At 37.7% G+C, this 26463-nt stretch overlaps 1 protein-coding gene across 1 annotated transcript in view; it reads left to right on the top strand.

Annotated features, from left to right (window-relative positions):
- LOC118805334 (RNA binding protein fox-1 homolog 3-like) overlaps positions 1–20897 on the top strand; it is a 132069-nt gene extending 111172 nt beyond the window's left edge. The window contains exons 10-12 of the mRNA XM_036566061.1: positions 7718–7776; positions 13790–13868; positions 20710–20897. Coding sequence (XP_036421954.1) covers positions 7718–7776; positions 13790–13868; positions 20710–20754 — 183 coding nt within the window. The 3' untranslated portion in view covers positions 20755–20897. The remainder of the gene's footprint in view (positions 1–7717; positions 7777–13789; positions 13869–20709) is intronic.
- Positions 20898–26463: the final 5566 nt, after the last annotated feature.

Genomic DNA, 26463 nt, shown 5'->3' with positions numbered 1-26463 from the left:
CTCTTCTCTTCTCTTCTGTCTCTGCTACAACCCGACATACTGCCAGTACTGCAGTATACACTCACACATAAATCCACAAACTCTGTTCTACACACCCATTACTAATATGCACACAAACATTCTCACTGATGCACACATACATACACAGTCTATTACTATATGCTCCTACCTTCTGCGGTTCAGTTCTGGTTCAGACCTGCAGAGCAGGAATTGTATTATCACTGCAAACTACAGTAAATGCACACACACACACAAACACACACACACACACACACACACACACACAAACACACACACACACACATACATACGCACACACACACACACACTCAATTCTCACATTTGCACACAAGTTCAAAGCTGCATGGATAGACCTTCGACTACGTAATGTTCAGACACACACACACACACACTCTGAAGCAGCAGTGGGATCAGCTCAGTGATGTTTAGTGTGAGTGATGTGAATCCTCATGTGGTGATGATGACAGACACATGTAACATCACACCAGTGTGAACAGCACAGGTACCGCTACAGCACATCACACACACACACACACACACACACGTACGTGCGCGAGAGATTTAACTCCAGAACAATACACACATAGAGACAAGCAGAAATAAAAGCTAACATTCTGTCTCATATTTCACCTCTTTGATGGGACCTGCTTGAGTGCAAAGCAGAAAAAAGAATACCGTTACTTGCCATTGTGGTTTTACATACACACACATAAACAAACACACACACACTGACTGGCCACTTCATTAAGTACACCTCCTTGTATCTGCACTCTTTGTCATTTTATCAGATCCACTTGCCATATAGGTGCACTTTGCAGTTTTGGGTGGTGGATCATTCTCAGCACTGCAGTGACACTGACATGGTGGTGACGTGTTAGTGTGTGTTATGAGTGGATCAGGCACAGCAGTGCTGCTGGAGTTTTTAGACACTTTGTCCACTCCCTGTCCATTCTATTAGACACACCTACCTGGTTAGTTCACCTTGCAGACTTAGTTAGAGCATATCTGTTGCTGCACACTTTGTGTTGTTCATCCTCCAATCCTTCATCAGTGGTCACAGGGTACTGAATATTCTCAGTCCAGCAGTGACACTGATGTGTTTATAAACTCCAGCAGCATTGTGTCTGATCCAGAAATATGTTACATATGAATGACCAAAAAATGAGAAAAACCCAGATCTACACTAATGCTACCTTCTGTTAGCACATCTATGGGATTGCTAATAATATGCTAGCACTAAGCTAACACTATTACATATGAACATTTTTCAGCCATTCTAGATTAAATTCAGACATTTCAAGCTTGTTAACAAACAAGGCTCCTTCAGTAATTGGTCACTCCCATTGGGAATGAAAAGATGATTTGTTAATTTCTAAAATAATTGGGTTATTTCCTAATTATGTTGGTAATCTAGCATGTTCAGGAGAGCTAGTTTTCCAAAAAAGAAATTTTCCTAAAAATAGATCTTCAAGACCTTAACCTAATGAATACTTACAGAGTTTAAACACATTAAAAAATAATGGTATTTGTAAAGAGGAATTGCTTCATGTGTGCACTTGAATACTCACTTCTACAAAAGAAAAAAAGCAGACAAATAAGACTTGGGACTATGCATACAGACAGACACACAGATGCATATAGCTAGATCATGCAATGTAATATCTTCCTGATAAGATAAAGGTATAAAGGTATAGGCCTATATAGTGACACACATACAGTAAAATGGCTGAATAGTCACTTCTGGAGGAAAAGAAACTGACACACACACACACACACCCGTGACCTGATATAAGCCATGTGGTGTGTGTCGGAGCCGTGGCAGTGACAGGCTGATTTATTGTAGAGTGTGTGTGTGATTTATCGGCCTGCATGTGTGCAGGCTACGGCACCAATCAACCAAATCCCACAGGAAGTTCTCCACTTTCTTCTCCTTTCCTCTTCCTGTTCCTTTGGGAGCGAGGTCACAACCCCCCAGCTCCCAACTCGCCCTCCGACCTGATTTCACACTCCAGCCAATCAGTTTCTCCCTTTAAAGCGAAATTTACACAATTGTTCGCTTTACACCAAATATACTCCATCAGCCTCATAGAGATACAAGGATAATGTTGCTAAAAAGTAACGAAAGCTTATGATGCACTAATTAGTACTATACAAAGTCCCAATCCAGTTTTTTTGCCCTTCCAATCTGAGTATCTTAATGTTTAATATCGACACCAAACCAATCCACATGATACAGCCAGGCGATTTTGATAACACAGTAAAACACTTCTTTTATAGTATGTGCATAGTTTGACATTCTGGACCGGTTTTCATGGTTTTTTTTTTAGGTTTTATAGTGTGTTTAACACGGATCATGAACTGGTATGATTGACTTACCTGAAGATTTAGCAACCAGTTAAATGCCACAGTAAATTGTTACATTTTATTCATGGTATGCTGTCTGAAATCAGTATCTTTTTTTTGGACTAATTGAATAAACTTTATTTATAAACAAGGGGCAATTCATAACCAGACATGTAAACATATAATACATATAACATATGGGCATCTACAAACAACAATAGAGAAACATCTTTATAAAAAAGAAGTGAATAAATGCTTACATTTAAAAAAAGCATTCTATAAAGAATAAAATGCATAAACTGTGGTGTTAAACACTATTGAATAAAGTTTAACCTAATTTTTCCCCATTGTTCCACTTAATTTAGTCACACCCAATTCCCACCCATTAGATGCATTACAATGCTACCAGGCTGGGAAGGTGATGGCCAGCAAGTGTTTTGTCCGAGACACAGAGAAGCGCGAGAATCTTTTTGAACTGCCGCAACACAATATCACTGGACAGCTCAATGCATGCTAACTGCAATTCTGTCCCATTAACAGACACTCACATTGGCTAGCATCATGAAGAAGAGGGAGGGTCATCCTTTCCACCCAGAGAGAGTGGCTATGTAAAGATTTTTGCCAATCCGATTGAATACATTCCGATTATAGATTAAGACTGAGGTGTTTATATGCTCACTCTACTCAACAGTCTGATGGAAAATCTCAGTTTACATGCTCACAAGTAATCCAATCCAAAATTTTGCACATACTTAGAGTACTGCTAAGTGTAGACGTTACCATGACAACAAGCATCCCATGATCCCAGTCAGCGTGCGATGAGCAGCTGTGTGTTACCTGTGTTTTTCACTACTTTAAAATTATGGCAGACCCAGGAAAATGTACTTCACATGTACTTATTAAAAAAGACCGAGAGGAAAACGTAATTTTCTGAGACACATAAGCTGGACATCAGTCCCGCCGCCATCTTTTAAAGTTCAAAGTAGAACTGGTGAAACACATGCGCAGAACGTACTTTCCGATTGGGAATTTAATCAGATACAGGTGTATTGGAGAGAAATTGTATTTTGAATAGCCTCAATCAGATGAGTCTATTCCGATTGAGGTGTTTACATGGACATATTCTATAGTCCGATTATTAACGGATTATCAGGCTGCATGTAAACGTGGCTAGTGAGGCTTGTTATGGTCTGTGGGACTCCACAGATGGCTTTGTCATCACTGGGGATCATGCACATGATCTCACAATGATAGGGCCACTCAGGAGGCCCTGGACATACGTTTCAAAAGAGAAAAATGTGATCAGACTACATGATTTTGGTAACTTTTTACTTAAAGTAAGTGGCAGAAAGTAGACATGAAGCTTAATAGCTGCACATTCACATTGTATGTGCCCTTGTTCACATAAAAAGCCACTTAAAACAGCCCTACACTGCAGACATTTAAACACCTGCAGGTTGTGGACAATATCTGTCACCTCTGCGGCAAATAAAGGAACAAAAAACTGTACGTGGATTGGGCTTATTTTAGCCGATAGCTGATCCAATAAAATATGCTTAGATTTGCCCACTGGCCATCACTAGTGCAAACTGCATTGTCTAAATCGTAAGTACAAACAAAATGCAGGCTTGGATAACAACATTACAGTGGCTGTGTTTACATGCAAAGATTTTTGCCAATCCGATTGAATACATTCTAATTACAGATTAAGACTGAGGTGTTTATATTCTCACTCTACTCAACAGTCTGATGGAAGATCTCCATTTACATGCACACTACGAGTAATCAGATCCAAAATGACGCACATGTGTAGAGTAACACTTAGTGTAGATGTTACCATGACAACGAACATCACAGTTTAGTCAGAGGGAGAGAAGTTATTAGCTGGCGCGCTTGTGTTTTTAATAGCTTTAAAATGATATCAGACTCAGGAAAACGTACTTCACATGTACTTATTAAAGAAGGTCGAGAGGAAGATGTCGTGTTCTGAGACACATAAGCTGGACGCCCGTCCCACCGCCGTCTTTTAGAGTTTAAAGCATAAACTTCGTCTCCTCTGCAGACCAGTTTCAGCTCCCGCCACGTTGAACATTATAAACTTTCGCTATGGCGCTAACGTACATGCACAGAATGGACTTACATGTTCCGATTGGGAATGTAATCGGATGCAGACATTTACATGGTTATTATTCTTATAACGGATTATTTACAGGATTACCCTCCTCGTTCAATCGGATTAGAATTGTTTTCCGAATGGCCTCAATCAGACTAGTCTATTCAGATTGAGGTGTATACATGGACATATTCTATTCCGATTGAGCAATTAGTCGGATTATTAACGGATAATTAGGCTGCATGCAAATGTGGCTAGTGTCAGTAACCACATGAGCAAGTCTATTTAAGATTACTTAACCATTTCCGGCAGGTGATGATTTATGTATGCTGTTTGCAGATGCTAACTGGTGGCTGTAAGCTTCCATTACTTATTAGCTACATCTGCCTCTTAGCTCCAGTGCAAAAGAAAAGAAGCAAACTTCAGGCATCAAACATGTCCTGGCTGATTACTATGTTTTGGGATAAGGGGGAACACAGTGTAGATAGATTTTTTTTTTTTTCTGAACAATCATTTTAATCTCTCTCCAAAACCTGATTCCACAGCAGCAGTATGCCACAGATATGAATGAGCATATTTATTATTCAGTCTGGAGGTTGCGCTGGCTTTTGGTTGTACACGCAAAGAGAGAAAAAAAAGTTTTATTTATTTTTTAATCCCACCCAAACTTTTCCATTTTGGTGGTGAAGTTGTCAGGAGGACTGGTACACACTGTCCTACTCCAGCTTTCAGAAGCGCAGTGAAAGTCTCATTATCTGAAGCCTGGCACAGGGGGAGAGACCACCATGTTTAATAATGCAGTACAGCTTCACTTACTACACCCAAAAACACTGCATTAGAAACAGCACACCACTGCTCTGTCTCTCTGTTTCTCTCTGTCTCTCTCTCTCTATCTCTAACACACACACACACACACATAGTGGCGTAAATATGAGGAGGGATGGGTTTTTGGGGGTTGTGGGGGGGTTGTACAGAAGCACATGGCACTCTTATAGATACTTACACAATTGTACCCCCATGACTCACAGAAAGATCCAGCTTCTTAACTACATTCCTCACCAGTTAGCTTCCATCAGCACTACACAGACAGATCTAATGTCTATTTAACTCCATCTTAAAGGGGAAAAGGAGGAACATTTCAGTCATTGACATGTTAATAAAGTCACTCAGAGTGGTTTGATCTGAAATGCACAACTGTAAAGAAACTTATCCACTCAGATTTCTTTACAGTGGTGCTGATCAGAACCAAGGGTTATGATGTCTGCAATGCAAATTAGCCATTTTTTGTTTACTATCCAAAACAATCAGTAAACCTACGTGTCTTCCGGGTCTTTATATGTGACGTTGATGATGTAAACTAGTGATCAATCTGAAAAAATCTGTTTGCCTTTCAATGCCTTTCTGCCATGATTATGTTTTAATAATATATGTTTTAGGCCAAACCTTTAACTCTGTAAAACAGCACCTCCAGCATCAGGCAATGTATCTATATTGACAAAATGTTATAGCTTTTCATGAGGGAGATTTTAGAGCCTCTAAACTCAGACATCTGGTTCCTATCTCTAGAACAGAACATTTCACATCAAACTGTTCTGAAGGACTTTGTTTACACCATAATGATTTAATTACTCAGGCATTATGCAAAATTGGTGCAATTTATACACAGACAGATTATTGGAAACATTTATGTTGATGTTAGGTGCTAGTGAGTGGAGTGGATTGCCTTGAGATCATCAGCCTGTTTGAGACATAACAATAGCAATAAACAAGCAAATTACACTGTCTTTTTATTCATTAAAAGTAGTTTTGTGTTGGGAGGGCAATCATTTATTTATTTCTTTATTTATTTATTTTGCACTGGTGCCCAAAAGATACTAGTTGCACCACCGCACACACACATATGCAGCAGGGGCTGCAGTATGAACTGCACACATACACTCCGCACGCCGCAGCATCAGTTCCACTCTCGTACACCTTCAGCGAGAGTAAATAAAGCCTTTATGGGTTTATGGGGGGCTTTATGTGTTTCACAGTGCCCTCTGCAGGCTCTTCCTAAATCATTGCCCTAACAATAGACTCTCTGCGCTTTCTTTTTTAAGAAATTGGTCTAATTAGCTGAGTTCCTCTAAATGACATCACTTGATTTAAACTTTACAAGTTCAAATTTCCCACGCTGAAACTTTTTTCTAGACTTTTTTTTAAATGAAAGGCTGTTTTAAAAGGAATAAGTTTACACATTTTCCCTTTCTTATGCCAAATGTACAGTGGGGTCCAGAAGTCCATTGGTGAAAATGCTTTTGTTCTTTTCAAATTCAATGCAAAGTTTTTCCTTACAAATTGTATTATCTGCATAATAATTTCAGTGAAAAGTACAAATTTTTTCAGAATTTTTGCACACAGTGTGCACTCCAGCTAGCATGCACACAAGTAAAAGGCACCGATGAGTAGATCAAATCCACCTGAAAGCTGTCTGAACACGTGCTTTGATGGAAGAGATGAGACTCAAAAACTGTCTGACCTTTTTGTACGAAAGCCTTAATACAGTCTGTGTCACAGATGTGCTTAAATTTGAATGCAGAGTCTAAAATATTTCTTCTTAATTTTATGTGTCAAAATATCAAAAGTTCTAAAACTTTCTGTTGTAAAAATGTAATTAATTTTTGGATCCCATTGTAGTTGATCAGCCAAGATGTGTGTGGTGTCTAAAGTTCGTTTCTTTAATTTTGCACTACATGGTTAGTGTAGCCAAGTAAAGGAAACTTATACCCCACCAATTAGCACTGTGCAGCCTGCAGCCTAAATCAACACACAACCATGTTGAGTTGTTTAGTAATCTCAAATATATTTGCTTTTATGGTTTCGGACATACTATTGTGACATACTACTATCCAAAAAAATAGACAAACGTGTGTTGCTTAGCTAAAAATATTAGTACCAACCATCTTGAAGCTTGAATTTAGTCTGCACTTGTTTTTTCGCCAGACTATTTCTACAGTATCTACACTTTTTTTTTTTCTTTTTTACAGTAAGTGGTGTAATGAAGTTTTGATGAATGGTACTCTAACATAATCACCTCATTAATCTTCTAACAGTATAGATTTCCTGTCTGAAACTTTATGTTTATGAAGAGTTTAAGCTGTTTTTATGTCTGTGTATGTATTCTTAATGCTGAGATCAGAATGTTCTTTATGATGTTTTGGATAATGTTTTTTGCGATTTTATATTTTTGTGTTTTTGCAGGGGGGCTATGCAGCATACAGATATGCCCAGCCTGCCACGGCTACTGCATACAGCGACAGGTACGTTTCCATTGCACATCCACACTAATGCTTCTCTAAGACTAAGCCTGATACAGTGATCTATATGATGGGTCCCTGTTTTGCCGAGAGCAAAAACAAACTAAAAGCTGAAGCTTATTCAACAGTGACACACGTTATACACACACACACACACACACACACACACACTCCTCTCACATATTGTTGGAGTGTGACTATATTAACTGTATTTATGAACAGCCTGAGGTTTGAAACAGAAAGAGAGAGATGGAAGGACAACATGGAGGGAGAAAATGAAAGAGAGAGAGACAAGTAGAAATGAATGAAACGTAGGCTGTGTGTGCTGAACCCATCAGGCCCTATCAGTGACGTAAGATTAATCAGTGCACAAATCAGCAGCTACAGAAAATAGACCTGTGAGGTCGTGTCGTAGTTCTGTAGTCAGCTTCATGCCTATATTAGGAACTCTGGCTCTGGGTTTTCTCTATAACAGAAGTGAATGGCATTTTGGAACATTGCAGCTGTCGCATGCTGTGGTAAACAAAAATGCTCCAAAGCTGAAATGTTTTGCTGTATGGACATTTTTGCTCTGACTGCCAGATTGTCTGAATAATGAGGTTTTTAAGCAGCCAAAATATGACCATTGCTACATGCAGGCTAACACTGCTGTGTGCTGAATTGCCGTCGTAGGACTGGCCACTTCACCACAGTCAGCTTTGTCACAAGGGGTATTTTACAGTGATGAACTTTGACTTTTAGAGCCAGGCCTTCAGTAGCAAAACATAAGAAAAACCATGATAATGCTAAGTTCTGCTGGCATCACTTTGAGCTAACAGGATTCACATAAACATTTTTTGGCCGGTAGATTAAACATGGACATTTGAAGCTTCTAAAAACATTCTATGTCTCACTTGAAGCTTGTGACAGACATATTAGCATGTATTTTACCTTGTAGCAGTTTCACAGTGACTCTTTCAGAAGCGAGGCTGATACAGAGCTGCTGCTGCTGCTGTTTTCCATTTCTAACAACACACTGGTTTGGCCCAGAGTCACTTTTTTTTAATCAGAAATCAAAATATGATTGGTTGATTTCTTTGTCACTTCATAATTATGCTGATGGTTAGTCTAAGGCTTTAGGCTGGTCATTAAGTCTTAACCAACAGGAGAGCTTGTTAAGCTATATATACTTCGATACCAGAGAAAAGAAAAATCAATTGTGATTGGCCAATTTGCTGGGCTTACAAAAATTTAACTCTTTCGTTTCCTTCCAAAACTTAACAATAAAAGAAGAGTAGTGCTGTAATACAAACATGATTCTATTGAGTAAAAATCAACCAAAATTATACACATGTAGTTCATTAGGCCTTTTCTGAAGGTTCCCCTGTGGTTCCCCTGTAGATAGATGAACATTGGCAGTTTGAGTAGCTGGTGTTGGTATATAGTGTTGAAGATTAATAGTAGTGTCATTTCAGTGCGCAGGTGAGTTAGCTTGCTTGTGTCATGTATGTAGCATTATTCATATTTTGACTGCTACATGACCTCTTAATTCCGAGGATCCAGTGGCACTCGTAGAAAAAATGTACACAGGACAAAACATATATTTTTGAGGCATTATCATGAACTAAAGGAAGCGTCAGCAGCGATTTAAAAAAAAAAGGGCCATTTATTTCTGAAATAGAGAAAACTAGAGACAGAGCTAGTAATGTGAGCATGGCGCTAACTCCAGAATGACACAACTTCAGAGGTCTATGAGAGAGAAAATAAATATACATAGAGCAGTTTGAAGGGGGCACACTTATTGTTCTTTTAATTATTAAGTATAGTGCCAAGCCAAACTGCCATTCAGAGTTGGAAGGGATCAACCAATGGATGCTCCATGAGTTTTTTACTCTGGGGAAAAAAAAATGTTCCTGACTTACCTTTCAATGTTGTTATCAGCAAGACAATGTTAGCTAGCAATGAAAACATTGGCTGATTTACTAAGCATTCACGCACAATTTTTTATTATATGTTTGACAAACCATGTTGTACATTTGTAAATAGCACAAATATTTATAAGAACTAAACTGTGAACCACAGTATATTAATCATGCGAAAGTAACTGCTGCTGGTTTTTACCGTTCTGTTTACATTGTTAGTTTACAGTACTCATGTACAGGGACAGGTAAAGCGAGAATGCTGCGTTGCAGTGCAGTTGCTGTGTTTGCTGTGTGTAAATGAACAATTTATAAAGGGCATCTGGATTTATCAAGAGACACCCCTTCTAATTAGTGAATTCAGCAGCTTTAAGATACAGCCATTGCTGATACAGGCGTTCAGTTGCACACACACAACATATATGTATATGTTTTAATTAAAAATAGATGTGTAATGAAGAAATTTTAAAAAATGGACAATGTACATAAAAATAGCTAGGGCAGTGATGGACACTATATTTTCACATGTCCACTGCATTTCGAGATTGTGGTCATAATATCGGTTGGGCAATGGAAGTGTAGTTGATTACAGTTTTAGCTAAGTGAAGGAATGTGTGCTTATTTGTTAAGTTATTGTTTTATTTTCCATTAAATGTCTCCGAGGCTTTTCTGAGACAACAGGCAATTTACAGCTGACACTACAGCTGGGAAAATATGGCAAGAACAGGAATGTTTTGAGTGTAAACCTCTCAAGAAAGCAAAGTGCTTCAAAAGACATATTAATGTGGCTTCATAATTACTGCTTGAAAAGCCTAATTATCATTTTTGAAAGCTGGGTCCATAAAATCCAAACAAAAGACAGTTTGCCAGTTAAACATCACTGGTTGCTGCTAAAAGACTCTCTTTAACTAGTTTACACATTATATTCTCTGTAACTGGATGTATTTTGCCCTCTCTAGAGTAGACTGAGTAGGTCAGCAAAAAGCTAACTGGCTAACGCTTGAATAATTAAAGACAGCCTTTGAGTACAAGCGCTCACAAGAAGGTTACTTAAAAACTGAGACATCCTGTTACTTGCATGCCTGTTACGAACCTAAAATGTCTGTATTTAAACTAGAACTGACATCAAAATCCAGTATGTACCTCTGAGATAACCCTGCTAACTTGGCGCTAACATATCATGGCGACCATAGAAGGACACACAAATGGACAGATTTCTGCAGTAAACATGTAATGCTATTGTTTGACGAATTTCTGCCTGTACCTGACAGTGTAAACACAATTATAGAGTTACTAATTAAATTACTTAATTAGCGTAAGTAAGCTACAGATAGAATCTTCTGACTAAAGCGTTTCACGCAGGTTTAGTTTTCTGTTGACAGATCGATAACAAACTGAAGAATAATTACATTTTTTTTATTCCCACATTCCTGTAATGTGAGGATGTTATTAGCATTACCATATTGTCTGTTTGTGCTTCACAGCAAGTTCTGTAAATCACTCATAGCATAATAGGGCACAGGAATAAGGTGAATAGGGCTAATCATGTAGAGCTAAACATCAAGCATTACAGCAGCACTAAACCCACGCACCAGATTTAATTCAACTGTGTAAGATTTATTTTTGCTGTTATGCTACACTTTGCAGGCCTTTAGCTTTAATGTAAAGGACACAGTGTTCCCCAAAAGCTCATCTCTCCCCTTCTCCCAAATCAAATATGCTTTATTTGCCTGGCAGTGGAAAAAGCATATGCTGCCAAACCTGTAGAAGTCATGTAGGTTAGAGTTCTTATTGTTAATATGCAAACTAATAAATCAAAGATGTCACAGGAACTTGCCTATATGATAATATATGAAAGAAAATGCTTAATAAAAAAAGGTAACAAATGAAAATGAGAAGAATACAACAAACACGATAAAATAAATAATAAATAATAAAGGTGAACGTGAAAATCAAGGAACACATTTGAAGGTCTCGCTCTTTCTCGCTGTGTTTTGTATTCCTGCTTGACTTGGTGCCCTGTGCCCCGGGCCTGGTCTCCCTTATCTGCTCCCTGCAGACCACCATTTGTAAGCGAGCATTGAAGGAAAGAGAGAGGGGGGGGGAGAAGGCAGGAAAAAATAGAGGACTTAGTGAAGGAAGGAAGTAAATAAATAAATATATAAATAAGAAACACATCTTGTCCTGCCTCTGAAGAAAAACGCGCAGGATTAGTTCCAAACCACCAGCGATGAAAAGACAGGGGCGTGAACCCTCCGAGCACTGTGGGTAAACACGACAGAGAGAGAGGGAGAGAGAGAGAGAAAGAAAGAGAGAGAGGAACACACCACGTCCACCTCTTTCTTTTCTCTTTTCTCTTTCTACACCTGTCGGCCTCATTTGCTCTCCTGTTATATCTCTTTTTCTCTCTTTTGCCAACTTCACACTTTCTTTAGGCCGACTTGTTTTCCCTCCCTCTCTCCCCCCGCTCTCTTACTCTCTCTCCCCCTCTCTCTTTCTCTCTCTCTCTCTCCCCCTCTCTCTCTCTCTCTCTCTCTCTCTCTCTCTCTCTCTCCCCCTCTCTCTCTCTCTCTCTCTCTCTCTCTCTCACCTACCTTGTCCTTCTTTAAATGCGTGCAGGGGACCCGCTCTGCTCCCCTCAAACACGAGTTATAGTTAGTGCTGTCTTTCACAGTCTCTTAATTTCTAGGTATTAAGCAGGTAAGTGTGAGGCACTAATTCTGAAGTACTAGATAATTATTTTGGCTAACACAATGGTAAGTTCTAAGGTGGTCTAACAAAATCACCCTGAAATGCCAAGCAGGTTCTGGGTGATAACCAGATGAGTGTGTGGTACAGTCTCCACAGTACTGAGCAATAACTTTGGGTAAAAAGTACTGAGTAGTTATATGATGTAAAAAGATAATGCACAAATAAATTAAAAAGAGTCAATATTACATAGTATGTATCTTTCTGTTACCTATAAACAAAATTAATCTGGGCTGTAACAGAGAACAGCTATTCTTACAGTGGTTTTACTGGTCCTTACTGTTTACATCAGAAATTATCTTTGTATTTTATGATGTCATTTTACACCATATAACTACCCAGTATATGGAGGTGTTTTCAGTTTACCTTCTTGTCTAAACCTGTGACATTACAGTGACTTTTAGTCTAAGTATATTTGTACTTACCACCTTCTTACTTCAAATAATTATGAGCTATTTTGCAGTATTCTTTATCAGTTCAGTAGCTAGAATCTGTTCTGTTCTCATTTCAGTGTAATTTAGTTTAACTGTCTTGGTACTGAATATCATTTAAGCCCAAATAATTACACAGCACTTTGGAGTTTGAACCCCAGCTTTACTCACTTAATATCTAGACCCTGTTTGGCATTTCATTGCATTTTAATTACACTTTTTTTATAGCTCATTATCATGTTACCCAAAATGATCACCAGTACTTTGCAGATTGATAAAAATTACCTGGTGAATATCTAGAACTTGGGGGACTCTCAAAGAAAGTGTTACCAGTTATTATTATCATTCTGCTATACATTCAATTTGCATTATATGATAAATTACAGTATTACATAACTGCATGATTATTGACAGAGTTTGTTAATGAATTATATTTACATGTAATTTGCACTACCCTTCAAAAGTTTGGAATCACTTTTTTTCATTAATCTTTGTTATGCAGTAAAACATATACAGTGTATGTTGAAACATTAACTACACACCAAAATATAAGCTGGTGGATCTTTCATGACTTTTTGGATTACAATTGGATGTGAGAAAAAATAGCAAATTATGGTACATAATGAGCTGTAATTATTAATGATTTTGTAGCAAAATGCAATAAGAAGCATTTCAAGGTGAATACACGATGAGGAGCTTAGGAGGGTTAAACACCTGCACCTGTTAAACTCCCCTCAAATACACACATCCACATCCTCACGGATTCCTTTATGTCTTTATTCTCTTCAATGCAGTTAAGAAGCCTATGAAATTCATTATTAGTCACTTAGCAGGTGGTCTGTGGCCAAAGAGATTAAAGTTCTCTGTCTTTTTTTCCATCTCTAACAACTCACAGTGAGGCAGGAGTGTTTAAACCTCTTTTCTGTGTGTGTGTTTTAGCTATGGGAGAGTCTATGCAACAGCAGATCCCTACCACCACACGATCGGCCCTGCCACCACATACAGCGTGGGCACCATGGTGAGTTCCTGCTCTAATCTGAACGCTCTCCATCATCATCACAAACAAACTCATCGCTGTCTTAGGAAAACAGTGTGTCTCTGAAACGGTAACTTTGTAGGAGTAGGAAAACAGAGAAAGTGCCAGAGAAAGACACTACAGAAAGAAATTACAATTTTAGTCCCATTTTTCATATTTTAATTCTAACATCATCCAAAAACTAGATTTGTAAGAATATCAGTAATCAATGGACCAAAATCCATAATGAAAAAGTCAATTCATTATGAAGTGTTCACACAATGCAAAGTGCAGCCAGCGTTTTCATATGATAAAGAAATAAACAAAATGTAAAAGAAGAGTTACAGTGTTTTCATGTCAGCGATGGTGTCCTTATACAATACAACACACAACAGACACAAGTTCATGCTTATATACACTCCACTTTATTAGAAACCCCTTCCTTGTAGCTTTGTCTTGCTGGTGTACAGTTAGAGACTCATCTGTTGTTGGACTGCTCTCAACCTGGCAGTGACACTGACGTATTAAAAAAACCTATTAACACCACTGTGTCAAAAACGGACCAGAACTGAACAGGGTAGAGAGAGGCTACAGTTTTTAATTGTAAGCCTATATTGTTCTATTGAAGCTCATAAAGTAGGTTAAGAGTGGAAGTACAAGGTAGTGTTTCTGATAAAGTGGAAAGGGAGTATACTTGTACATGCTGAGTACCCATAATACACAAATACAAACAAAGACATGCCTATAGTATGTTCTGTCTGTGATGTATGTTTAGAGTGAGCCATGTGACTGTGGTTTGCTCTGCCTATAGCACCTCCTACTGGATCGTGGAGGATTTCCTTTGACCAAAACTGCTTAGCAGCACCACCCTACAGAGGCCTGTTCCTGCCTATAGCTTTCTCTGCTTCTCTGTTTCTGGCAGCAGCATATCAAAATATTTACTTAGTATCTCGAAATAAGGACTAAAATATTGACAGTTTCTCATATGACTTATGTTCTGGAATTATTGACCTATATTCTTGAAATATTGACCTAATATCTCAAAATATTACTTCTTTTTTTGAAATGTTGACTTAATATCTCGAAATAATGACTTCCTAAAATATTGGTTTTACATCTTGAGATAACAAATTTTTCAACAAAATAACAAAAAGTTTCTCAAAATATTGACTCAGTATCTCAAAATAATTACTTTATTTTAATTTTGACTTCATATCCAGGGGCATAGCTAGAACATTTAGAATGAGGTGGCCAAGTAAGACCCAGAGATTTTATTTGGATGGCACACTGCTGAGAAAAATATAATAATAATAATAATAATAATAATAAATAGTGTTACTGTATTAATATGACTAATACATTGGTGTGTTAACTTTTCACTGTACTTAATTAAATCTGTCCATCATTTTCACATAAATAAAATATTACGTCAGTACAACTGTTGCTGAAACTAAACTCAAACAGAAAACTGTGTTGATGTAACATATTTTAGTCATTCATGAGGGAATGATGTATAAATGTATTTGAAACAAGTAAATCAAATGCAACACTTTAAATTTAAGAAATTTCTAGAAATTTCTAATGATTAGGAAAATAGCAAGACAGCACTGTATAAACTTACCTACAACGCATGCATGCATTCAACTGTAAAAAGAAATAGGTTAGCATGATAAACGATTACAGCTGACTAAATTTTGAGTTACCTCATCTAACCATCAAATAGCCTATTTCATTATGTAGCTCACAGAGCAGCACTGCTGAAGAAACCCAGTGCACATTCACTCTCCTGTTTGCTGAGCAAATTAGCCTATCACAGCAAGATACGCTAATTATTAAACGCAATGTCATCAGACGCTCATAACTGATTGGTAATTACCCTGATGGCAGATTTTTACCATAAAGCATAATTGATGCTTTATTAATGATGGCTGACTGATGATGTCTGACTGTCTCATAACTGGAGTGGCCAAAAGGGCCATGCTTCATTCTAGGGGGGCACTGGCCACTTCTGGCCACCCCCTGGCTATGTATCTCAAAAGAATAACTTATTTTCTTGAGATTATGTCAGCCACATTTCAATAAAGTGTGTTATTATTTCAGGATAATACATTATTACAAGATGCTAAGTGATTATTTTGGTATTGTTAGTCACTATTTTGATATAGTAAGTAAACATTTAGAGAAAATAAGTAATTGTTTCAACATAGCAATTCAGTATTTTGAGAATGTCATTATTCTGATCAGGTAGAAAAAATAAAGTCACTATTTTCAGATGCTAAGTTAGTATTTTGCAATACTTCTGCTAAAAACAGAGAAGGAACAAACCGTAGATAACATTGTCTCCTCTACCTGATAGGAACAGGCTTCCACACCACACAAAGTGGATGTGACCTCTCCATTTCTTTACAGTAATACAATAAATCACATTGTTTATGTTGCAGATTTTCATAGTTTTGATTGTATTCTGAGACACACATTTTGAGACATACACACTCAACACACACATACACAATCTGTCGTCCCCTATGCCGTCAGTTAATGTCTGTTTTTAGCTAGCGTTTGCAGCTAACATCAAAGATGAAAGCGATCAGAGTGAGGAAAGCTCCTCTTTGCCTTGCCACTTTCTTTCGGACGGGGTTTTGGCGGGGACCGGGGAGGGGAAAGTTGGTAGGGGGTGTAACTGTTTCACCACAGAGAATAAAGTCTATGTAGCGCATGCAGCAGTGTGCCGTGGGACGAAGGGGGGACGATCCAGGCCTGGCTGGTTGGATTAGCCAACTCCAAATGAGAGACTACAAACTGCAAACTTCGCCATCGTGCCAGTTTTTCAGCGCCAGCAAAACAAACAGGGAAAAAAATCACAAAAAGGAAAAGTTCCGCGGTGCAGCTGCTAGCTAAAAGCTTTCATTAATGAAGACGTTTCCTCCTCTAACCCTCTTTATTTGCTTGAAAAAAAACTTTTCCTTGTAGAATTTTTATCCTCTCCTTTCCTTTCCTCTTCTCCTCCTCCAAATTCTCCTGTAAACGTTTGTTGGGATGACTCCCGCACAGAAATAGCCAATTTTTGAGCTTGAAGACATAAAACATATAAAAAAACAAAGAAATAAAAAATAATTAAAAGGCTGTGTGTGCATACAGTACTGTGCAAAAGTCAGAGACCACCCTTTACTTATTTAATTCCAGTCAAAATGAATATGTACAAGTTAAAAGTTATTCATTTTCCAGAAATGCAGAAAACATATATTTAACAGAAAATTACACAGAAGCCTCAACAACTAAATATAATAGCAGTTTTTTTAATTATTTAGTGTGTCCACGGCTTTCATTCCAGACTTGCTTTCAGTTTTTCGAAGAAATCTGCAGGAATATTTTTTACACTTGCAAAGTTCAGTCTTAGAATTTGGTTGCATTTTCTGCTTCTTACAATCCAAGTAATCCCAAAGACACCTTCTTTGTTAGATTTGCAAATTTTCTTCATTTTTTTGTCTATTTCATTTTCTCAGTACTGTCTTCTTGACAGCTACACATCCTTTTAGACTCATTATGTCGAGTTGTGTTCTCAAAATGGACAGATACACCTGTGGATTTTTTCAGATCTTAAGCAAAGATGAAAGCTTTAAGTACTGTTTATCTGATGGTGACTGTTTCAGTGGGCTACCAGATCTTGCTTAGACTGCTTGGTTGGTTGCTTGGTTGTTACGAGGCCCGTTTGAACTCCAGTTTTGAAAGCAGTTTTGAAAATTCTTTGATTTTCCCCTTCCTTATGTCAGAGAAGCTTAAATCTAATGTCTTCAGAAATTAAAAATGAATAACTTGTACTTAAAGGCCATTTTGACTGGAAATGAAATAAATAAGAGAGTGGTCTCTGACTTTTGCACAGTACTTTGTCTGTGCATTTTTACCAGTATATACATGTGTGTGTATGTGTGTGTCTGACCGAGTGACACTCCTGATGTTGGTGCAGAAGTCCGATGTGGCTCCTAAGAAAAGTGGACACGTCCAAATTTGCTAAGCAGAAGTCATTTGGTGTCTAATTCTTTAATCATAATTGATTAATGTCTCTGAAAGAGAACACAGTGCCTTTTTTGCATTTTAAAGCCATTCAGTAATTAGTTCCTCCGAGGATGAGAAAAAAAAGAAAGAAAAATCTCTGCGCTCTCTTTCTCCAGCTTGCAGAAAGCGCAGCGCCGGTTGTTCAACTCTAATGAAAGTTTCACCTCAGCAAGTGGGCTATCCTAAATTAGGAAAAGTTAGAAGTCAGCCTTTGAAGGTTTCAGCCATACCCTATGGAGATAAGCCAAATAACAGCAGAGCCAGAGTTCTGGGTATGTGTGCAGTAACTAAAGCATCCCAGCATGTACAGTATAAGAAACCCATAGGCAGCAAGGTTGGGACCCTTCAGTCTTACTTAAAAGAGAATATTCACACAAAGTTGCTTTGAAATGTTTTGCCCTGGTGGCTCTGTGTGCTTCCTGGAGGCATTCTACTGAGGAAAATCCCCTAAATCCACATTTGTTATACATAATTTATATAAATATAGCGCTCCCACTCATATCATAGTGAAACCAGTGGATAAATGGCCATGTTAAACTCTTATCTTAGTGGCTATACCAGTGTAAAGCTTTGTATAGCCAGATGTAGAGAAGAATAACGGTGTTTGAAAGCAGTAGTTGTGTTTCCAAGAGCAAAACAGCCACGTTTCTCTCCGCATCAACATCAAAGAAAGCTTCCAAGCTGTCTTTCACAAACTCACGGACACTGTAATCAATACACATACTCTGCTCTTCAGAAGTTTAGGGACACCTAGCGTTTGAGCACTGTCTTTGACAGTTTGCAATAACTTAAATAGTTAAAGGCTAACCAGGACCCTGTCCCATGAAACAGCCAGCTAACTAAGACTGGATATTTAGTTTTACAACTGTGGATCACTTGTAATGTTATGTACTTTATTGATCCTACGAGGAAACTATGTTATTTTGCTGCCCAACTATTCCCAGTCTGGGAGCAGCACAGCATCGCCGTTAGAGTAGCACCGCCTGGGGCACTGGGGGTCCAAATGTCTTGCCCAGGAGCACTAGCAGGTATTCCCAGTTACTCCTGAGATTTGAATCTCTGACCTTCTGGTTATAGCCTCGCCAGTCCTACCACGAGGCTACTGGCCACCCCAAGGCTACTTTGGCGTGGCAACTTATGTTACGCGCCTCACCTGATTAAGGCCTGGTTATGTCTTGTTCTTCTACTGTAAACTAAGCTGCTTAACTCTTCTCCGTGCTTCTTATGACTGGCTAATTGGCGTAAATGTCACGCCTTGATGGTCATGTGCACGGGATTAGTCATAGACCTCTGAAATCATGTCATCATTCTGTAGTCAGCGTCATGCCCATATTAGGAACTCTGGGTCTAAGCAGTTTTTCTCTATTAGCAAAAATAATGGCGTTTTTCCTCAACGCTGTTACTTTTTATGGTAAACTAAGATGTTCCAAGGCCAGTACATTTTGCCATATGTACATTTTTCCTCAGAATGTCACTGTATCCTCTAAATTACATGGTTGTTAAGAGCCGAAATATGATATGCAAGCTAACACTGTGGTGTACTGAGCTGGCATCTTAACACTGGCAACCTTGACAAAATAGCCCACACAAACTAGTTAGCGTTGTCTGCTTGGATATTTAAGTAGTTTTGGCAGTAGTTTGACTGGTATTGGTATATAATAGTGTTAAAGTTTAATAGTAGACTTTCGTTCATGCAACGTCATTCCAATCTTGCTACAAAACACTTATGCAGTAAGGTACTTTACTGATCATACAAGGGAAATGTATCAGTTTGCTGTGTAGCTACACCAAGTCTGGGAGCATCACAGTGTCACCAGCACAGCCTGTGGAGTGGGGGGGTTAAACGCCTTGCCCAAAGGACATAATTGGGTATTTTCAATCTGTACAGGGATTAGGACACAAGACCTTCTTGTTGCTGGCTCACCTTTCCTACCACCAGGCTACTAGTCACTGGGCCAGTGGCACTTGGGGGCAAAATGTATGTAGGACAAAATTGTACTTCACCACATGGCACAACAGTGATGATTTTCAGAAACACCATTAATTTTTCTCATCAAGAAAATCTGCTTAGACCTGGAGTTTCTAATAAAGTCATGATGACTTCAAAGATCTATAGCTAAATCTGAGTTAACAGAGAAAGTCGTTAACGAAAATGCGAAATATTTAGAAATATCTCAATATTCAGGAGCTGAAACTTTATGAGAGCTTTTGGAAATAGCTCAGGTGTCTGTAGTTCAGTTTGAGCTGATTTTGGCGATGCTTACACCAATCAGGAAGAAACAGAATCCTTCTGATGTTTGTCAAAAAGCTCCAGTTGATGGGACTCGGCTGATCTATCATCTTAGTTGTCCCCATGCCAAAATCAGAGATGACCATGATTGGTAAGAGTTAGGATTAGGTAGGGCAGGCATCAATTTCAGAATGAGTGTAGGTTTACAAAAAACAATGAAGTTGATGAGATACCACATTAAATGTCTTCTCTTTGTACTGTCAATGTGCATTTCACCCACTGTCCCAACTTTTTTGAAATTAGGTTTGTAACAAAACCTTCAGGTATTATTTCTTACTTAACTGAAATTTTCAAAAGGAAAGGTGTCCACAAACTTTTGATCAGCAGTACACCCACTCTGACTGTCACAAATCAGTCACTCAAACGCACACACAACAGCCTAAGCATGCTCAAAAGTGGTAGAACTGCGAGGAAAGGAGCGAGGAAAGAGGAAGGAGAGGCGTGTGCGGAGCTTTCCTCCATCACTCTGACTGCTCCCTTTTTTCATCTTTGATGTTGCAGGCTAGCCTCTACCGTGGAGCTTACAATCGCTTCACCCCCTACTAAAGCAGAGACTTTACCCAGCAAACAAACCGACGACACTAAACTAAAGCAAGCAAAACCCGCTCCCGCCCGAGCGCCACGTCCAAACCAAGTGCTTCCGGGTCACCATGGCAATCCCAGCTAACACCGCTACCACACCACATCCCATCACACATTCATCCACCAGCGGCCCTTCCCCTTCTGTATATATATGTGTGTGGGTTGTGGGGGAGGGAAATATGATGTCACTGTTTTTGTTTTCTTTTTTTTTAGTTGTTTGGAATGTGTGGATGCTGCATTACAGTTATTGTAAAATCTAGGTATAGGTAAAATCAGCAACACTGATCATGTGAAAATTATGATTAAAAACAAACTAGAGCTCAAGGAAAGTCATAATAACTTTATATTTCAACAAGCTTTCAAAATGTCTTTCAGAAAAATAAGAATATGTAGGTTAAAGGAAAATATAGGCCAATTAGTAAATAAAAATAAAAAAACAAAAAAAAGTTGGTAGATATGAAGATTAACTCAAGCTAAAGTATGAAGTAAGTTCTAGAAGAGTAACTCAAGGGAAAAAAATAAAATTAAAATAAAATGCATTTCCTTGTTTAGTCTTGGTTTTTCTAACCACTCGTATTCACTGTTTTCACAAAGGCTCATGTTGGTCTGTTGGAGTATTAGAACAGATATATTTCAACATCATTTTATTACAGCTCATTCTATTTCACTTTAAAAATGCAGCAAGGTTGTTCTTTATTGTCTTTAATATTGTTCTTTATTGCGCATTAAATAAAAACTTGAATATAAAGAAACAAGCAAAATGATAAGGGCATTAAACACTTTCAGCATTAAACACTTTCAGCATTATTGAAATCCCCCAGTGTGTATTGCAAAGCACTTGACTAGTGATTGTTCTGTTTTTTTTTTTGTTTTTTGTTTTTTCTGAGGGTAATAACTTGGCCAGTACTGTGATATGTGGGACTTCACCAGCTTTTCATTGATGTGTAGGTGGATTTTGAGCAGAGTATCCAGAAAAAAGAACATTCAGTAAAGAATGCTTTCCACACATAAACTCTGGAACAGTAATATTGTGGCGTTAGGTACCACATTGGTGTCAGAAGTGAGATACATAGCACTGAGAGCATACACTTAAAGTGTTATGTTTCCCACATCGCCTTCACTCGTGCCACAATATATAGTTAGTGACTAATGTTTACTGAGAGTATACCAATAAAGTATAATAAACATTAGTTGCATTACACTGGCATAAGTGTCACAAACATCTAGTGTTGTGACCTCATAACTAAATTCTTATTTTTTGTTCTAGATCATGTAATGGCCATGCAGTCAGTCACAGTTTTGGGAACCCCATGCAACGCACATTTTGATCATAGTTTGTTTTGATGGGATTGTGATGGTTAAGGATTTTGGTTTTGTGTTGAGGTCAAGGGTAAAGTGAGTGTTAGATTTAGGTTTTGGGTTGATGTTATGATGCTAGGATTAGAGTGAGTAAGTTTTGGCTTTGGGTTGAGGTTAAGGTTAGGATTAGAGTGGTAGGTTTAGGACATTAGGAAAATGAGTGGAAAACAGATTTTTTTTTCTAACAACCATGCAAAACCTGGTAGACCACCATAACTGTTACCATCAGATAAACAGTACTTAAACCTTTCATCTTTGAGCCATAGAAGAAAATCAAGCTCTTCAGATCTAAAAAAAATCCCCAGGTGTTTCTGTCCATCCTTCCACTGTGAGAAGACAATCAAATGCAATGAAGCCCTAACTGAGAAAAGGAAATAGAGACAAAAGTTCTGATAGTCAACTCGAGAAGTTTAAATCTCAATGTGACTATCCTGGTTAAACACATTTTTAATAAAAAAAAAATAAGTGAAAGAACAATTCATATAAATAATATAAAACAATAATTTTTACGCAAACACAAAACATTAACGCAACATAGCAGTTTCAGTCTTGATCTGAAAGACAGCATTAATAATAGATTAAGATTTTTCAGAAAATAAACATAAAATCACAAAGGAGAAAAAATGTAATTGTTTGTAGTTCATTGTACGTTCATCATCATTTATTATACATAATATATATATTAACAACTAATCTTTTATCATGTGTTTTGTAAAATATAACATTGAATACTCTGTAGTCTAAAATTGTTAATTACTATTATATTAGTCTTAGTGCAAATGATGATCTGTTATTCTCTGTCCCAACCTCTCTGAATATATTCAGAATCGCCACCTAAAGTCAGCGTACATCCATTTTTATTATTATTAAATGAATACACAGTAATAACAACATTCCAATCTGCCCTCAGGAGATGTTTGAATTTTGGAATCAATGAACATAAACAAAAAAGTAATACTCAGTTAAGCCATCATGGAAAGGATCAATTAGATCTTCAACCGGCAACGAACAGATTTTATAACAGATTTATTTTTAACATGTACAGAAAGGACTATTTTATTCTATTTGAAGGTTTTGTTGATATTCAATAGTGATAGAAGAAAAGTTCAGTAACCTCAGACGGAGACACTCACTCAGCTGGTCTCGAGACCAATTTCTGTGTCCACTTTACCCAGAGACCGAGACAAGACAGAGACCGCTAATTTATGGCCTCAAGACCAAGACTACTACAGCACTAAGAGTACTGAGAGTACTACAACACCAGCAAAGTAAAGTGTTTGCCCTTTTTGCCACATTTACATTTTTACATTTTCCCTACTTGGGAAACACAACAGACACAGCTCACAGTAATTATGTCATGATTCATTCATGATAACACACTCCCTGTCACACTATATTGCTTAAGTGATATTGAGCACATTTTGTTTTCATATCAGCTTTCAGTTCATGCCGAATATATAAGCATTCCTGATACCATTCGCCTGTGTGATGAAACTTTAAAAACTTTCTGCTAGAACAGTTGAACAATTTGCTGTGAGCCTCACTACTGTCTTATACCAAAACCTTTGCAGGTATTTAGTAATTAGCTGAAAAGTAACATGGAAACAGTTATACAGAAAACGAGTGCGCATTTGCTTGTTCATCTGTGTAGTTTATCTAATGCGGTTTGATGTTTGATTAGAAGGTTCTCTCGTACATCTGCTGAGGAGCACATACACACACGGTGAATCAATGAAAGGCCACACCTCCCCACAGCTCCCACACGACCCTGACTTCTCATTTAATTAGCCATTTAATCTTAACGGGCCAATCAATGTAATGAAACCGCTCAGTGGAGCAAAGTTCCTGCACAATGACCCGCTCTCCTCAGTGAATCTGCACCAAACGGGATCAAACAGGGTCAAATATTGACACCTAGACAAATGTAGGTTTGTCCATAATACCATTAGATTACATTAATCACTTCACTAGGCTGCGCTAATTTAGTTAATGTCGGGTTTTTATGTTCCTTATTATTTCACTAGTCTTGCTTACTATTTGTTGCTTTTTTAGATAAGCAGAGTTTCTCATGTCTCTTTTTAAGAGGTTTGCTTTGTTGTTGCACCTCTCATTTTCTTTTTGGGGTCTGCAGGTCGTTATCTGTGCACTGTTTACTTGTTTTTCTAGCAGTGACGGGTATAAATGATTTTTATATTCAGCATTGTAGTTCTTTCTTGCACTTTCTTCAGATAAGGACTATTTAATTTCATATGATGTGCTGCCCAGGACTGACCATTTGATCTTTAAACTCTTTTAGCATTTCTAAAAGTTTCTCCCAAAATGCAGTCAGAATGGATAACGGTGTTGAATTTTTCAAACGTTTGGGATTTTTTTTTAAATGTGCACACATAAGTGCACAAATACCCCCACATTCAGCTGCCAGTGATTTCTGTTGTGCTTCTAGAGAACTCAGTGGGTAAAAATGCCACATAGGACCAGTACTTCAGTACTTTAGACTGCTTCTGAATGTATTACACCCTTAGATTACACATCAGAATGAAAGAACCAATCAAAACTCTGTGTGCTGATCTAGAATCAGTCATTTTATTTCATATCCTGATGAAAACCTATTACATAAACAGTACTGAAAGATGATGTACACATCAGCTCTGAAATGCACTACAGGACAAAAGTGGAAGCATCACCAATGTTGCAAAAAAGTTGCAAAAGTAAACAAAGATTTTAGTTTTTTCAAGAGATGACAGATGGTGAGATAGAACACAGAGGTTTGACTAAATGAGCATAGCGATATTGTGAGCAGTAACTGATTGTTAATGAATTTACCTTGCAGATTCTCATTTTATTGCAATTCTGATCAGGTCCACCTGATTCCCCCATCCACTCCTGAACTAAACAGTACTTGCTCAATAGCCAGTGTTGAATTATTGTTAAAGTTAACAAAATAAAACTCTTTACGTCATGTATATTGCACAGTACTGTCCAAAAGTCCAGTCAGAAAAAGCCTTTAATTGAAAGCTTTTCAACTGTTTAGGGTGTCCAGACTTTGCCTTTATTACAGCTCAAATTTATTCAGAGACTCATTTTCAGTTTTTCAAAAAAATCCGCAGGGATATTTTTACACACCTCCAAAGTTCAGTCTTAGACGTTGGTTGCATTTTTTCTTCTCACAATCCAAATAATCTCATTAACGAATTTAGACTCATTGACTCATAAAATCGTCCACATCTCAGGTGTCCAGTTCCAGTGAATTAGTGCAAATTCTTTCTTTTTTGCCAATTTTTTTTCCTCTAAGGGCTTTTTATCAGCTACACATCCTTTCATACTCAGTGTTGAGTGGTCTTTTCACAGTGGAAGGATGGGCTGCAGATTTTTTCAGATCTGAAGCAGCTTGATTTTCTCCTCTCTCTCAAAGATGAAAGCTTTAAAGACTGTTTATCTGATGGTGACAGGTTTGATGGTCTGAAATGGTTATGGTTGTCAGGAGTCCCATTTTTTCTGTATCTTTCAGTAATTTTTTTAACTCCTGGTTCTTCGCTTATTTTCCTTTTAATTTCCTCTTTCTTATGAAACTAAATTATCTTATATATAATCTTATATATAATCAGACATATCTCCTTTAGCCATTTTAGATGCTCATGAGAATGAAATTTGCAGAGCAGCTAAGATGAGTTTGGGTAGATACCAGTGTGAAAGTTAGCATCTCTTTGAAGGAGATCATAATGTCAGTGACTCCTTTGGGAACCGCTTTTGTTGGGAGGTCACTAGAGCTGTAACTGGGTGGTTCTGAGACTGACAGGATAGAAGATTTAAAAAGGCAGTTCACAAAAGTAAAGAGTAGACAAATTAATTACTGATAGATTTAAGTTTATACTTGGTGTTGTAAAATTACTTTTGTGTAATTTCTTAATTGTACTTAATAGTCATTTTGACTGTTTAATTGCTACATTTAAAATAAATAAGTAAATAAATAAATACATAAAATGTGGCCTGTGCAAAAATTATGGCACATTTTATACTTTGTGTTATATATTTTTTTCCAATATGTTAAAGTCAGCAAATAAGTACAAATTGTGCTGTACAGTTTTCACTTATAGCAGAAGTTTGTGCTCTGTTGTGATGGCTTTGGAAAGAGTCAGACGCTCACAGCAGGCTGTGTTTAAATGCGTTTAATAAGGGCAAATCAAGAATCATGGTACAAAAACAGGCAAAGGTCAATAAATGGGCAAACGGAACAATAAAGTCTAGACTAAAACAGAACGGGAGAACATGAGTAGAAGGTCAGAAACACGGAAGAGAAAACAGAGTCAAAGGGGT

The sequence above is a fragment of the Colossoma macropomum genome, unplaced genomic scaffold (genome assembly GCF_904425465.1).
Source record: "Colossoma macropomum unplaced genomic scaffold, Colossoma_macropomum, whole genome shotgun sequence".
Lineage (NCBI taxonomy): Eukaryota > Metazoa > Chordata > Actinopteri > Characiformes > Serrasalmidae > Colossoma > Colossoma macropomum.
The sequence above is the reverse complement of the archived record's forward strand: the minus strand, read 5'-3'. Positions and strand labels throughout refer to the sequence as shown.